At 39.5% G+C, this 13,893-nt stretch overlaps 1 protein-coding gene across 4 annotated transcripts; it reads left to right on the plus strand.

The window, feature by feature from the left end:
• The first annotated feature begins 2,476 nt into the window (after nucleotides 1-2,476).
• On the plus strand, nucleotides 2,477-12,823 carry LOC121553464 (transcription factor LBX1-like). 4 transcript variants are annotated; one of them, XR_005997534.1, is made up of 4 exons: nucleotides 3,120-3,196; nucleotides 11,930-12,048; nucleotides 12,179-12,255; nucleotides 12,462-12,823. XR_005997534.1 is itself a non-coding variant. In XM_041866587.2 (2 exons), exons 1-2 carry the CDS (start codon nucleotides 2,881-2,883, stop codon nucleotides 4,366-4,368), a joined length of 801 nt encoding a protein of 266 aa, XP_041722521.1. In that variant the 5' UTR covers nucleotides 2,477-2,880; the 3' UTR covers nucleotides 4,369-4,990. The 4 variants fall into 4 exon arrangements, 1 of the variants encoding a protein (XP_041722521.1); XR_005997533.1 differs by lacking the exon at nucleotides 3,120-3,196 and adding an exon at nucleotides 11,041-11,201; XR_005997535.1 differs by lacking the exon at nucleotides 3,120-3,196 and adding an exon at nucleotides 11,041-11,201 and having other exon boundaries at nucleotides 11,930-12,044.
• The last annotated feature ends 1,070 nt before the right edge of the window (nucleotides 12,824-13,893 follow it).

Here is a 13,893-nt window from a genome sequence, read left to right on the forward strand (position 1 = left end):
CATGGTGAAATCCCTGAGTGGTTTCCTTCCTCTCTGGCAACTGAGTTAGGAAGGACACTGGATGCCTGTATCTTTGCATATTGATCGTGTCCCTGCTTACAAATATCTGGGCATCTGGATAGATTAAAATGTGTATTTTAAAAGCATAATGATGAGTTATTTAAGAATTAAGAAGCTGAGAATAAACATGGGCTTCTTCTATAGAAATAGGTCCTGCCTCTCGCTAAATAGTAGAAAGCTGATTATTCAGTCGACGTTCCTATCGGTCCTAGACTATGGTGACATCATCTATATGAATGCAGCGGCCACTTCATTAAAGCCCTTAGATGCAATTTATCATAGCGCACTGCAAGCGACAGTTTTAGTACTCATCACTGCATTCTCTACCAGAAAGATTTTTGGCCCTCTTTGATGTCACATGGGTTGATATATTGCTATGTTTTTATGTATAAAGCTCTTTGACAAAAACTCTCACTGTACCTAACATCATTACGAAACTTTAGTCTTATGAGTTACCACACCAGGTCTCAAGGATGGCTAACTCTGGATATGAGTTAGGTAAATCAGCATTTCGTTTTCTTGCACTTTATTTGTGGAACAATCTTCTACATGTTCTTAAATTGGATGTTTGATAACTCTAGGGCAATTCAGAAAGCTGATTGAGGATCTTATTACTGATTAATGTGGGGTTTTTTATTACCTTGTTTTTCTTTCTGTTTGCATTTATATTTTGATGTGTGTATTTTCTGTAATTTCTGTAATTCAGGGCTCATCTGTAAAATACACCTTGGTCTCAGTATGACTCCCTGATAAAATAATAAAATAAAAACGAATGTTTGGGAAAAACTCTTTAAAATGTGGCTCATAAATAACGATGCATCTGGTATGATCATCGTAATGCTTAAGTTACATCACAACTGGGAAACGAAGCCCTGGTCTAGAGGCCTGTATCACAGCAGGATACTATTCACAACTTGCTGGAATACGTTATAGATCATCTTGAATACAGCTGGGCTTCATTGATCTTGCTTAAAACATGTAGCCAACATAAAAGTGTTTAGTAGAGATATAGCCTAGCCATACAATTATTTCAATAAGCCTACATCAACATATTATATAGGCCTACACACAAACAAATGAGGATTCCTCAAGGGTTCTTTGGGAAGGATGATGGTTCTATGTGGAACCATACTGACCCAAATAACCATTTGAGCCCTTCAATGGTTATTTGTAGTTCAAACAAGGGTTATGTTGTGTTATGCTATTACATGTTGTATATGACTATGGCCAGTGACGGTGTCTTGTGAAAGACTCATGTATGGCCTAGTGTCAATTGAGATCGGTTGACCAAGTCAGTAGTTCTCAATTCTCTCCTCAGGGACCCCCAGCCGTTCCAGAGCTAGCACACCTGATTCAACTTAATAAACACAATGATAAAACCTATGGAATTTTAACAATATGGCTATTAAACCAGAATAAAAAACCCTGTATGGTTCTACAAATAACCTTTGAGATTGAGAAAGATTATTTATTTGTGCTATATAGTACCTTTTTTTTAGGGTTCTTTATATAACCTTAGGAAAGGGTTCATTATAGCACCATACAGGTTCCATTTAGAACCTTATGAGCATGGTTCTTTATAGAGCCTTCAAAAAAAATGTCCATATAGCACGAAAAAGGGTTCTGCTATGGTTACAAGCCAAATAACCCTTACTTAGCACTACCATTTATTTGTTTTCAGTGTGTAGCGGCCTATTGTCTAAATGTGAAATCATGCTGGATGGTTAAACTGACACTTCATTTCTAAACAATAGGCCTACTACAAATATACCTCTGCGATAGATCCATATTTGTACGCCATATTTCCACATCATGGCAGCAAGGCAGTGAGGAGGTGAAATATCTCCCCGCGCGCTACGGAGGATGGCCCTTTGTGCGTAAGTTATAGTGCAGAGGATTTGGCAAGGCTAAAGGGGATGATGATGTCTCTCTGCCCGGAAGTATTATTAACCTGATATACTGCCTGCCTTCACAACAGCCCACCGTTATAAAACATAGGGCATATCTACACTAGACTCACTTTTAAGCACAGGCATAGCCACCTTCCTATATCAAAAATTAGGCTACAAGTAAAAACGTTTAAAAAAAAAAAATATATATATATATATATATATATATATGTGTATATATAAGACAAATTAGCCTATCATAACTGGAAGCAAATGATCCTGCATTTTAGAAAAGTTGATTCAATCTGAACATTGTTGAACATATTTTGTTCATGCGTAGGCTACATTATGTGGTAGCCAAATAGGCTATTCTACAGAAAAATATAATATGTACTTCGATGAAGTGCTGATTAGACGAAAGTGTGACAGCATTAAGTAATCCAATTTGACTCCTCCCCCGGCCATGCCCTCTAATTACCGCTGCTCCGCTCACGCTAAATCCTGCACAGGACCGCATCATAGTCAAGGAGTGACAAAGAGAGAGAAAGTGGGGGGAGAAAGAGTGAGGGAGAGAGAGAGAAAGAAAGAGAGAGTGTGCATTTGTGTCAGTGTCCATAATTGATTACCTTCCTATCTACAATAACTTGTTAGTGGTGGTCAACTGCGGCTGCTTTTTGGGAATCACTGTCCACTGGATGGTTTCATGTTGTGGCTCGTGCGTCACCCCGTAACAGTGGACAGGAGAAGTGGGACTTTAACTGGACTCAAAGTCTCCCTACCCTGCGGCAAAGCGACCAACATGCGGTTGCAGAAGCACCTGTGATCGGATTTCCATTCTCCACATTTCCCACAATTTTCCATTTAGGCATAATTATTTTGAAGTATAACCAGTGCATAAACAAATCTCCGAAGTGTCACCTGATAAACTACTATGACCTCCAAAGATCCCACGGTTATGGAGGACCGGAGACGCAGCGCGCTGGACCAGCTCCCGCCGCCGGCCAACTCCAACAAGCCCCTGACGCCATTCAGTATAGAGGACATCCTGAACAAGCCCTCGGTAAAGAGAAGTTACTCCAGCTGTGGAACGGCGAACCTGATCTCCTCCATCGAGAAGCTGTCCTCTTCAGGTCATAGCCTGTCCAGCCGGGCGCTTTTCACCCAAACCTCCCCGCTCTGCGCTCTGGAGGAGCTCGCCAGCAAAACCTTCAAAGGGCTCGAAGTCAGTGTTCTTCAAGCTGCGGAGGGTAAGTCTGGACAGTCAGATCTTTGTTTGTCCGATTTAGTTATGTACAGACTGTGTAGCCTAGTGTAATTCAGTTTATGGTCTACTACAAATTCAACAAACGAAATATATAAGAATGTCAGGTCTGTGTGTGAGTGTGCCTGCATTGGGTCTGTTCACACACATATTTCTTTCAGAATTTGAGTATTGAATAAAGCACGATGCATATTTTTCCACAATGAGACTTGCCAAAGAGCTTAAAACTGAGAAGGAACTTTTTAAAAAATTATCCTGGATTTCTGCAAAATATGTGTATCGAATTGGTTATTCTTATGTGAACAAAATAGATTAAATATGACTAGTTCCACCATATAAAAACGAATAATTAGCTCATACTTAAACATGGAGCAAAATACTACTCCACATAATAATGCAAACTAATTTAAGATTTAGTTTAAGATTATTATTTTTATTAGGCCTATTGTATCACATTATTATTATCGTCTGTTATTACGATACGTTTAGCCTGTTGACCGTATTGGTGTTGTTGTTATTGTTGGTGGTGGTGGGTTTAGAGGCGAAATACATGCATAGGCCTCTTATTATTTTAGCAGTTATTTCTCTGAGGTTTCTTGGAGCGACATTATGCCTGGTGATTCACTAAATGCCTATAGGCTAATATCCCTATCCTCTATATATCCTCTCACAGGCCGAGACGGCACGACACTATTCGGTTCGCGGAATAACCCCAAAAAGCGCCGGAAGTCTCGCACGGCCTTCACCAACCACCAGATCTACGAGTTGGAAAAGCGCTTCCTTTACCAGAAGTACCTAAGTCCAGCTGACCGCGACCAAATAGCACAGCAGCTCGGCCTCACCAACGCGCAGGTCATCACCTGGTTCCAAAACCGGCGCGCCAAGCTCAAACGCGACCTGGAGGAGATGAAGGCGGATGTCGAGTCGGCCAAAGCCGTGGGAACCGTGTCGTTCGAGAAGATGGCCAAACTAGCCGAACTGGAGAAATGCGCAGCTAACGGCGCGATGGGCCCTAACAGATCTGAGTCAACCTCGCTATTGAACCATGAGCGCAACACCTCGAACAAACTCTTATTGTCCTCCCCTTCGTCGCCATATACAGACCACACTAGCAGCAAGGGCTGCTCCGAGGATGAGGAGATTGACGTGGATGACTGAGGAATTTACTATTGTATCTCCCTCTTACCACGACTAAAGTTTGAAGTGCCATTTATGCACCACATCATGAGGCTTTTATGAAGAACACTCAGCATCGCATGGACTGTCTTATATGCAACAACAGATGCAAACAGTAATTGTATTCATCCATTCATTTAACCAACGTGGAATAGTTTAAAGAAAAGCAATATGTAATTTATCCACAAATGATCTGCCCACACACACACACACACGCACGCACACACACATACACACACATACACACACACACACACACACACACACACATACACCGGTATGAGCGAATACCTCTAGCTAATAACTCAACCTATGAATTATTTCAATGCATGTTTTATTTTGTTTCACTTAATTGTAATTTAAATGACGGTTGGTTTGAATATTACACAGAGGTATTCAGATTGAAAAACACAACATATGCTAGGCTGTGTGTGGCTGTTATAACTATATCGTAGGCCTACATATTTCAAAAGTTTGATAAAGATGGGAAGACATTTTCTAAGATAATAATCAAAGATAAATAATATTCCATCTGGTTGCTTGTAATATCAGTCACATTTTAATATATTTATAATGGTTTGCATACCTGTAAGTGCCTTTCAATGCCAGAACACCATTTTAAACATAATGTATAAAGTGTAATGTATTTCAAAATAAAACATTTCGTTTCTCACTATTCCTCATAGACTACTTATTTTAGTAGAAATTATTGAAACATAGCTAGACATGAAATGCTTTTGGGACCTTAATTCTATATATTTTGCAATCAGCATTCTATAGGCCTATTATAATTAAATATTTTATATTGTATTTGTATTTTTACATAATATCAAATTGCGCCTCGAGCCAAAGTATCGTTTCTCTTTCACGTTGAAAACACATTGAACACATTGAAAACCTGCCTTCTGACCCGGCGACGTGTGTTTTCATTTCCTCAATAGAATTTGTGAGAAACGCCAATCTGGAGCACAGAGAGAGGCCATAAAGGAGACACAAAAACGTCGAGTTTTGGTCCAGCTTCTCCATGCTGTTTGTACGTTTTCCGCTCACTCTCCGCATAGAAGCGTGAAACCGGCGGACAAATGAGCACTGCTCCCCTGTGTGACAGCCACAATGGGGCATGGGCGGACTCCAGCCGCGCGCAATACGGAGACAAGCGTGACCCAACACACAGAAAAGGACACAAACGTTTGGAGGCCATATGGTTTGTGAATTTTCCTCACAATTTCCAGTCAATTTGATGGATTGATTTAACCCTCCTTTTAGCTAAATTTTTGTTACAAAGGCAGTAATGCATACATATCCCCTCTGCTACTGAGGGCATCTGTGCTCATAGATGTCACTTCCGAGGCTTTTTTTACTCGTGCGTTTTAATCAAGTCAATGCATCACAATTGAAGTCTCTTATTCTGGAGAGGGGCTGGTCTGTGCTTTGTGTTTTTGTGTGAGGCTATAAATAATATGCTTGGCTTTTTGGACGATAGATCTTTCAGCATTTTATCTTATGGCCTGGGTGTTTTTCATGCTAAGTATGGCGGAGTCTCATAACGTTTAAACGGTGACATTTGTGCGATTGGTGGAGGGCTGTGATTGATCGTTTTGTGTTCTTCTGTTTGCTACCTCCTTTCTTTCTTTGTCTATGGCACTTTTAATGAAGTTGAGAGCGTAATAACATGGTCACAAGATGTTAATAATTTATTATGGAGTTAGATACTTCTTACAAAACGCACTAATATAAAACTCGACTTTGAGGATTGAGGATTGAAGATAATTCTTCAACAAATTATACTCTAAAATACTATCTAGGCTACTATAATTTAGTACTGGAAATGTATTGTTTTCAGTTAGGCCTAGTTCAATTAAAATATATTGTAATTCAACCCACATTATCATTACCATATTCTGTTATACTAATAATAGCCTATAATCATAACAATAAGAATAACAACAATAGTGTTATTATTATTATTATTGTTATTATAATTTTTAGCATACAATTCGTTTATTATTATCATCATTCGTTTATTATTAGTTTATTGCTACGGTTTTATATTGTTGTTAGTAGTCTAGTTTATTATTAGGCCATTATTTATTTATTTTTACCTTTATTTAAGTAGGCAAGTCAGTTAAGAACAAATTCTTATTTACAAAAGGCAAAAGACCTACTGCGGGGACGGGGGCTGGGATTAAAAATAAAAATATAGGACAAAACACACATCATGACAAGAGAGACGCCACAACACTACATAAAGAGAGACCTAAAACAACAACATAGCATGGCAGCAACACATGACAACACAGCATGGTAGCAACACCACATGACAACCACATAACCACACTTTTTTAATAATATTATAATAATTATAATATCATTGTTTCTATTATTAAATTACTATTGTTGTCATTAATTGGGCTGTGTTAATAAGCTCCCTCATTTGTTCCATTTGCTATAAGTATTGGTTGTAAAGTCTGGAAATGAAAGCAGGCCGCCTTCCCTGCAAAAATGTTCTCTGCTCAAGATGATATCCCTCTGGCAGAACAGGCTCGAGGCTGCAAGCCTATGACTCGCGCACATGGTACTTTGGCCCAACAAGGAGGCTGATTTAAACTGCTAAAGCCCTGCGTTTGTTAATGTAAATGTCAGATCAATTATTAATACCAAGTTATACAAAATCAAATAATTATCAATACATTTGTCAAAACATTAATTGATGAACATGTTATTTTTGTGAATTAACCATTACAGGCATACATTATGGTGGATGCTGTGTGGACAATATTAATTTCCTTACGTTATTAATATTGTATGCAGCTCTATTAATTTAACAGAGCAACATTGGCAGAGGTAGTAGGTAAGATGTCGAGGATTTGTTTCTTTGATTAATTTCCTTACGTTATTAATATTGTATGCAGCTCTATTAATTTAACAGAGCAACATTGGCAGAGGTAGGTAAGATGTCGAGGATTTGCTGCATTATTTGACGTGCCATGCATATCCTAGAACAGTGAAGCTTCATGAGTTTTTGTAGAGAAGCCTACACTCTCAGAAAAAAAGGGTCTGGATAGAACCAAAAAGGGTTATATTGCTTGCTTCATATATGGCACCCCTTTTGTAGGGTTCTTTGATCTGAACCCACGGGGTTCTTCTTCACTGAACCAAAAATGGTTCCATATAGAACCGTTGGGTTCCATATTTCTATATATTTCTATATGGAACCAATTTCGGTTCTATATAGAACCTTAAGGGGTGCCATATATGAAGCAAGCATAGAACCATAGGCCTACATTAGATCTCTTGCTTCCACGTGGTTTCTTATGTGGCTGTCTTTAATGCAGGGCCAAATAGTGACCAGTACAAAGTGTGCTATTCCAGTGCTGGCCTCAGTTCCATATTTTATGAGGTGTTGTCCAACGTGGCAAAGATAAGCACAATCCCCAATACTTCACTATGGTAATTAATCCACAAATTGTAAATGTATTTCAGCTCAGGAGAGAGAAGAAAATCACTAGTTCAATCGGCCGGAAAATTGAAGTTTGATGCATGAGTCCCTGCTGAAACAATAGGGTATGCGCCCCTCTCCTCCCCTCCACTACATCACCTCCTCACCTTTCTCTCTCTCTCTCTCTCTCTCTCTCTCTCTCTCTCTCTCTCTCTCTCTCTCTCTCTCTCTCTCTCTCTCTCTCTCTCTCTCTCTCTCTCTCTCTCTCTCTCTCTCTCTCTCTCTCTCTCTCTCTCTCTCTCTCTCTGTCTCTCTCTACCCTCGTCCCCCTGTCTCTCTCTCTCTCTCTCTCTCTCTCTCTCTCTCTCTCTCTCTCTCTCTCTCTCTCTCTCTGTTTTGATCATTTGTAATTTGATTTGAAATCATCTTTGAAATTTATCCACAGTTATGTAGGGCTAAACAAAGCCCATTTCTTTTTCCTTTAGCTTTTTTGCGTGTCTTCTTTTTTAATTTAAGAAGCTGATGTCACTTTCGATTATAGCAATAGTATTTTATTTTTATTTTTATTTTTCCTTTTTTATCGAGGTACGTAATTGAGAACATATTTCGTTTACATTAAATCCATAGTTTGGATAATTGTAGGCCTAGTGGATATTGGAAATAATCAAAATGATTGCTTTTCAATAAATTCTGGACAAAAATCCTTTCAGTGGTTGAAATAGCTTTTCGTCAGTGTAGGATCAAGTGGATAACATTATAAAGAAAGGAAGAAGAAAAACTTAATCGATTCTTGGCTCAATGGCATGTCACCCTATTATGATATGAGGTGAGAAATTAGCTAGATTAACCTGGGGGGAAACTTGATTGATCACTAAATAGAGTGCATTTGAAAGTTTTAGTTATAACGTTCCTATAGATTCCCTTAACACTTCAAACTTCAATTTTCCGGGCTATTGAACTAAGCATGTCGCTGACAAAACTGAATATATGTATTAATTTACTTTAACCGGAGATTAATTACTATCCACTGAGAGAATTATACAAGCCTTTTCGCCATGAATTTGAATGTTAATCAAATTCTAGTTGATAATTCAAACGGAGAAATGGATTTAGGGGCATTGGGGCATAAATCGCAAAAATCTCTCCCTCGGATCTCTCTCTCTCTCTCTCTCTCTCCCTCGGGCTCGGCTCTCTCTCCCTTAGCGCTGCTAAGCCGCTTGTCGAGTGTATTAAAATCAGAGATGCAGAACGAGCTCGCGTGGCTATTTGGTGAAAACAGAAATTGCCTGTCCACTTTTATGATGTGTTCATGCTGAGAAGGCAGATCTTAATGTGTGCTGTCAGAGTGCCCAGGATTTAAGAGGGGAAAGAGACCTACTGTGTGTGTGTGTGTGTGTGTGTGTGTGTGTGTGTGTGTGTGTGTGTGTGTGTGTGTGTGTGTGTGTGTGTGTATGTAGACCATTTGTTACCACTAACTTAACTAGCCTCTATAGCTAGAAATAACTAGCTATAGGCCAAACTTAAGTTTTCAACTTTGGAATATGCATAATGAAAGAAAAGTCTACAATTATGATCTCTAATGTATTTAGTGTGCACGTTATAGAAATAACATTAAAATGAAAGATTACAAAGAAACCAACAACATTTTAGAAATATAGGCTAAAGGAAAATTGGTAAAATAGCCTCCAGTGCAACAAACTGAGTTGAAAGTGGGGGAAAAACAGGTCACATAAGGCTACATCAGTTATCAAAGCCTCAACTATAGGCAAATCAAGAGTATACCTACTCCCAGCTTGCTTGCATTGTCCACATGGAACATAATCAAAAGAAAGCACTCTTACCTTATGGACAAAATCTATCATGTCATGAATAAACCTTTAAAAACAATATTCATTACTGCTTTTTAGATCCAGGCAAATCTGTCAAAATCAATTTAGCATTGTCAGTCTGCTTGTGTGCAGACTACAGATAACCCAAACTCCTTACTGTAAGGATATGGGTTATCAGAGCCATAACAACATTGGTTTGTTATTGACTTCAGTTTCACAGAAACAGCAGAGATGTGGGATAAGCTCTGTTCATCATGACACAAAGTCATTAGCTATATTAGGAGGCCAAATTGCAGCTATATCACTGCCAAATGGCATTAATTATAGAACCAACGGTGATGTCGATTTAATACACTCTCCTGCTCATCTTCACAAACAAGAGTATAAGTTATTGAATCAGGGTAGATGATTATGTATGAACACACATTACATCATATTTCCAATATTGAGTTCTTTGTTTTGACTTAGACATATGAGAGCTGTGGCCTGCTTGGTAACCCAATATGCACCAATTCTGTGCTGGTAAGTGCATTTGGGTAGCGTGTGTGTGTAATAATAATTTGGTGGGTGCTTATATTTGTCCTATTTCACACATGTACAAGTATGTATTAAAGGTCGCTCTTCCATTTCTTGGTTGCCAAAATTCAAATTGTTCGCCTAATTTCAGTTTATGTGACAAAACAGGCAATGCATATTGTAGAGAATCATTGTACCATCTAAACAGCTGTGAAATACCTTTTCAATAACCAAAAATATTGTATTTTCAGGCTATTTGAAGCTTGTGTACAAAACTGAAAGTAAAATATGCTAAAATGAAACTTAAGAACGGGAAGCATAGAAATAGTGCACATAGAACAGATCTATGGAGGACCAAACCTGCCGAAATTATAGATAAATAAATGGATGAATGAATGCACACATTAATAGATAAATAATTATTTAAATATTGAATCCCACTTTCATTCATTTTATTAATTTATAATATTTATGCATTTATTTATTTCTGTATTTTTTCCTCCAATATGATAATGAGGGGGTGTCAAGCAAATGTATGTGGGTGGTATCTAACACACCATTGGTTGATCAATGCAATGACGCATTGCTCGATTGCATTTACCTGGGCTGCGTTCAGTATGACAGAATGGTGTTCAAAGTTTAAAGGCCATGTTTCACATTAGCACCCCCCAAATAATAATGTGTAGCGCATATAGCAATGTATCAATTTAATATGTCACTTTTTTTGGAAATAGGAGATTAAATCTATTATATGCTGCTGTGCCACATGTGCACCATAAAAACACACAAAAACAACAAATGGAGCATTGTCCTTGCTTGATGTAGAAACAGGTGAACTGTTTTGGAACACTGAGCCATTGACTGCCTGCCTGCACCAGGTGGCTGTGTTGAGAGTGGGTTGCTTTTGACAATAAGGCACCGGACTACAGCCATATAGTTACGAACCTAGAAGAAGACCAAGAGACGGGAGTAGGCAAGAAGGAGTCGACCGGGATGGGCGAGGGGAATGTCCAGTTGGCTAGAAAAGCATAGTAAGCTAATGTTACTGAGTATCATGCTAGCTAGCTTGGCTACAACTGATAAAGTTGAGGTGGCTAGCTGTGTTTTACAGAAACACTTAGCTAGCTAGCTAGATAATGAACTAAACTGCAGTTATCATAAACCATTATTATCTAGCTAGCTACGGTAACTAAATACCTGTCAGATGTAAAGCAATCAGGATCGTGGCATGTGTCAGAAGCAATGCATGTTAGCTAGCACACGCTAGCTTGATCATTTATTAAGCAATAGAGTGGATACCTAATTAATAGGGTTGTCATTTAGTTAGGAACCTTGGCTAATTCTTGACATCATCCATATTTGAAGCAGATTTGCTGCAAAATTAGGTCTCAACAATCCCAGGCATCTAAGCTAGCAGCTAGCTAACTACAGTCAAATAAGGAGGAACATGTTGTCATGATGGAATAAATCACTTATGTGAAGCTAGCCACAATACGGATTAGCCACAATAGTGGAATTGGCTGTTTGCCTTAGCAATTGTTAGTGAGATGAGACGTGGTGCCATAATATAAATAATATCTTAGCTAGCTATACATTTACATGTATGCCATGTCATTTGTCAGCTGTTATCACAAAATGGCATGTATACTTTTAATCAGATCTATTGTTGTCATTTAAAGACATGAATGTAAAGTAGGCAAACTGATACATGAATCCTACACTAAATACAGGTACCATTTTCTTTTGTTAATCTCTGCAGGTTTGTCATTTGATTTGTTGGAGCCTGGTGGAGATAGATGCAAGCATACTACAAGGCAGGACATGTCTCTGCATCCAGGATGAGGCTTGCTACCAGCAGGAACATGGAGCATTCTGTCAGTAAGGCATGATGTTATTGTTTTCCTTTACATTGCATGATCCTAGGGAGGAGGCCCTGGGCCAGTGGGAGGTCAGGGGTGAGGGCTCTCTCTCTTTCTAACACTCACTACCGCTATCCGTCTCTCTCCAGGTGCTAGAGACAGAATGGTCCAGGGACCTCCAGAGCCTTCTGACCAACTACCGGCGATCTCTCCAGAGCACAGAGAAGTAAGCTACAATCATAATAGTATACTTGATCCACTATGTAAACCTACTTCACTATGGCAGTCTGCCTGTGTGACAACATACTGTAGCATATTATCCAGGGCCACTAGTTGGAGTGGATGTACTGTACTCACGCCAAAGCTCATGCTCTCTCCTCCCTGTAGAAGTCTCCCAGACATTTATCAAAACTAACATGTGTCCATCCCCAGGTGAGTCTGCTGGTCTGTGGAACACATCAAAAAACCTGCCACCCTGTTGTCAGCTCTCTGCAGACAGTTCCCTGAGGAAGGACACAACTATCAAGGCTTTCAAAGGCCACATTTTGGGGATGACCAAATGCAATAATGTTTTTTATTGTTAGATTACAAATCAATAACTTTCATAGCATGTTTGTCATGTTGGTCTTCACACTAACTTTTACTAACTTCTGTGGTAACTTAAACACAAAGACGACACTTGGAGCTTGTGATTCAAAAGGTCTAAATTAAATGCATGTCCAGGTGAATAAATGTTTATTAATGTACAGTGGGGAGAACAAGTATTTGATACACTGCCGATTTTCCAGGTTTTCCTACTTACAAAGCATGTAGAGGTCTGTAATTTTTATCATAGGTAAACTTCAACTGTGAGAGACAGAATCTAAAACAAAAATCCAGAAAATCACATTGTATGATTTTTAAGTAATTAATTTGCATTTTATTGCATGACATAAGTATTTGATCACCTACCAACCAGTAAGAATTCCGTCTCTCACAGACCTGTTAGTTTTTCTTTAAGAAGCCCTCTTGTTCTCCACTCATTACCTGTATTAACTGCACCTATTTGAACTCGTTACCTGTATAAAAGACACCTGTCCACACACTCAATCAAACAGACTCCAACCTCTCCACAATGGCCAAGACCAGAGAGCTGTGTAAGGACATCAGGGATAAAATTGTAGACCTGCACAAGGCTGGGATGGGCTACAGGACAATAGGCAAGCAGCTTGGTGAGAAGGCAACAACTGTTGGCGCAATTATTAGAAAATGGAAGAAGTTCAAGATGACGGTCAATCACCCTCGGTCTGGGGCTCCATGCAAGATCTCACCTCGTGGGGCATCAATGATCATGAGGAAGGTGAGGGATCAGCCCAGAACTACACGGCAGGACCTGGTCAATGACCTGAAGAGAGCTGGGACCACAGTCTCAAAGAAAAACATTAGTAACACACTACCCCGTCATGGATTAAAATCCTGCAGCGCACGCAAGGTCCCCCTGCTCAAGCCAGCGCATGTCCAGGCCCGTCTGAAGTTTGCCAATGACCATCTGGATGATCCAGAGGAGGAATGGGAGAAGGTCATGTGGTCTGATGAGACAAAAATAGAGCTTTTTGGTCTAAACTCCACTCGCCGTGTTTGGAGGAAGAAGAAGGATGAGTACAACACCAAGAACACCATCCCAACTGTGAAGCATGGAGGTGGAAACATCATTCTTTGGGGATGCTTTTCTGCAAAGGGGACAGGACGACTGCACCGTATTGAGGGGAGGATGGATGGGGCCATGTATCGCGAGATCTTGGCCAACAACCTCCTTCCCTCAGTGAGAGCATTGAAGATGGGTCGTGGCTGGGTCTTCCAGCATGACAACGACCCAAAACACACA

The sequence above is a fragment of the Coregonus clupeaformis genome, chromosome 37 (assembly GCF_020615455.1).
Source record: "Coregonus clupeaformis isolate EN_2021a chromosome 37, ASM2061545v1, whole genome shotgun sequence".
In the NCBI taxonomy this organism is placed as follows: domain Eukaryota; kingdom Metazoa; phylum Chordata; class Actinopteri; order Salmoniformes; family Salmonidae; genus Coregonus; species Coregonus clupeaformis.

What these genes read in the sequence shown, in the direction of transcription:
- LOC121553464 (XM_041866587.2), top strand. Translation starts at nt 2,881, where the DNA reads ATGACCTCCAAAGATCCCACGGTTATGGAGGACCGGAGACGCAGCGCG. An exon ending in TGTTCTTCAAGCTGCGGAGG is followed by an intron (nt 3,197 to 3,883) that starts GTAAGTCTGGAC and finishes ATCCTCTCACAG; the next exon opens with GCCGAGACGGCACGACACTA.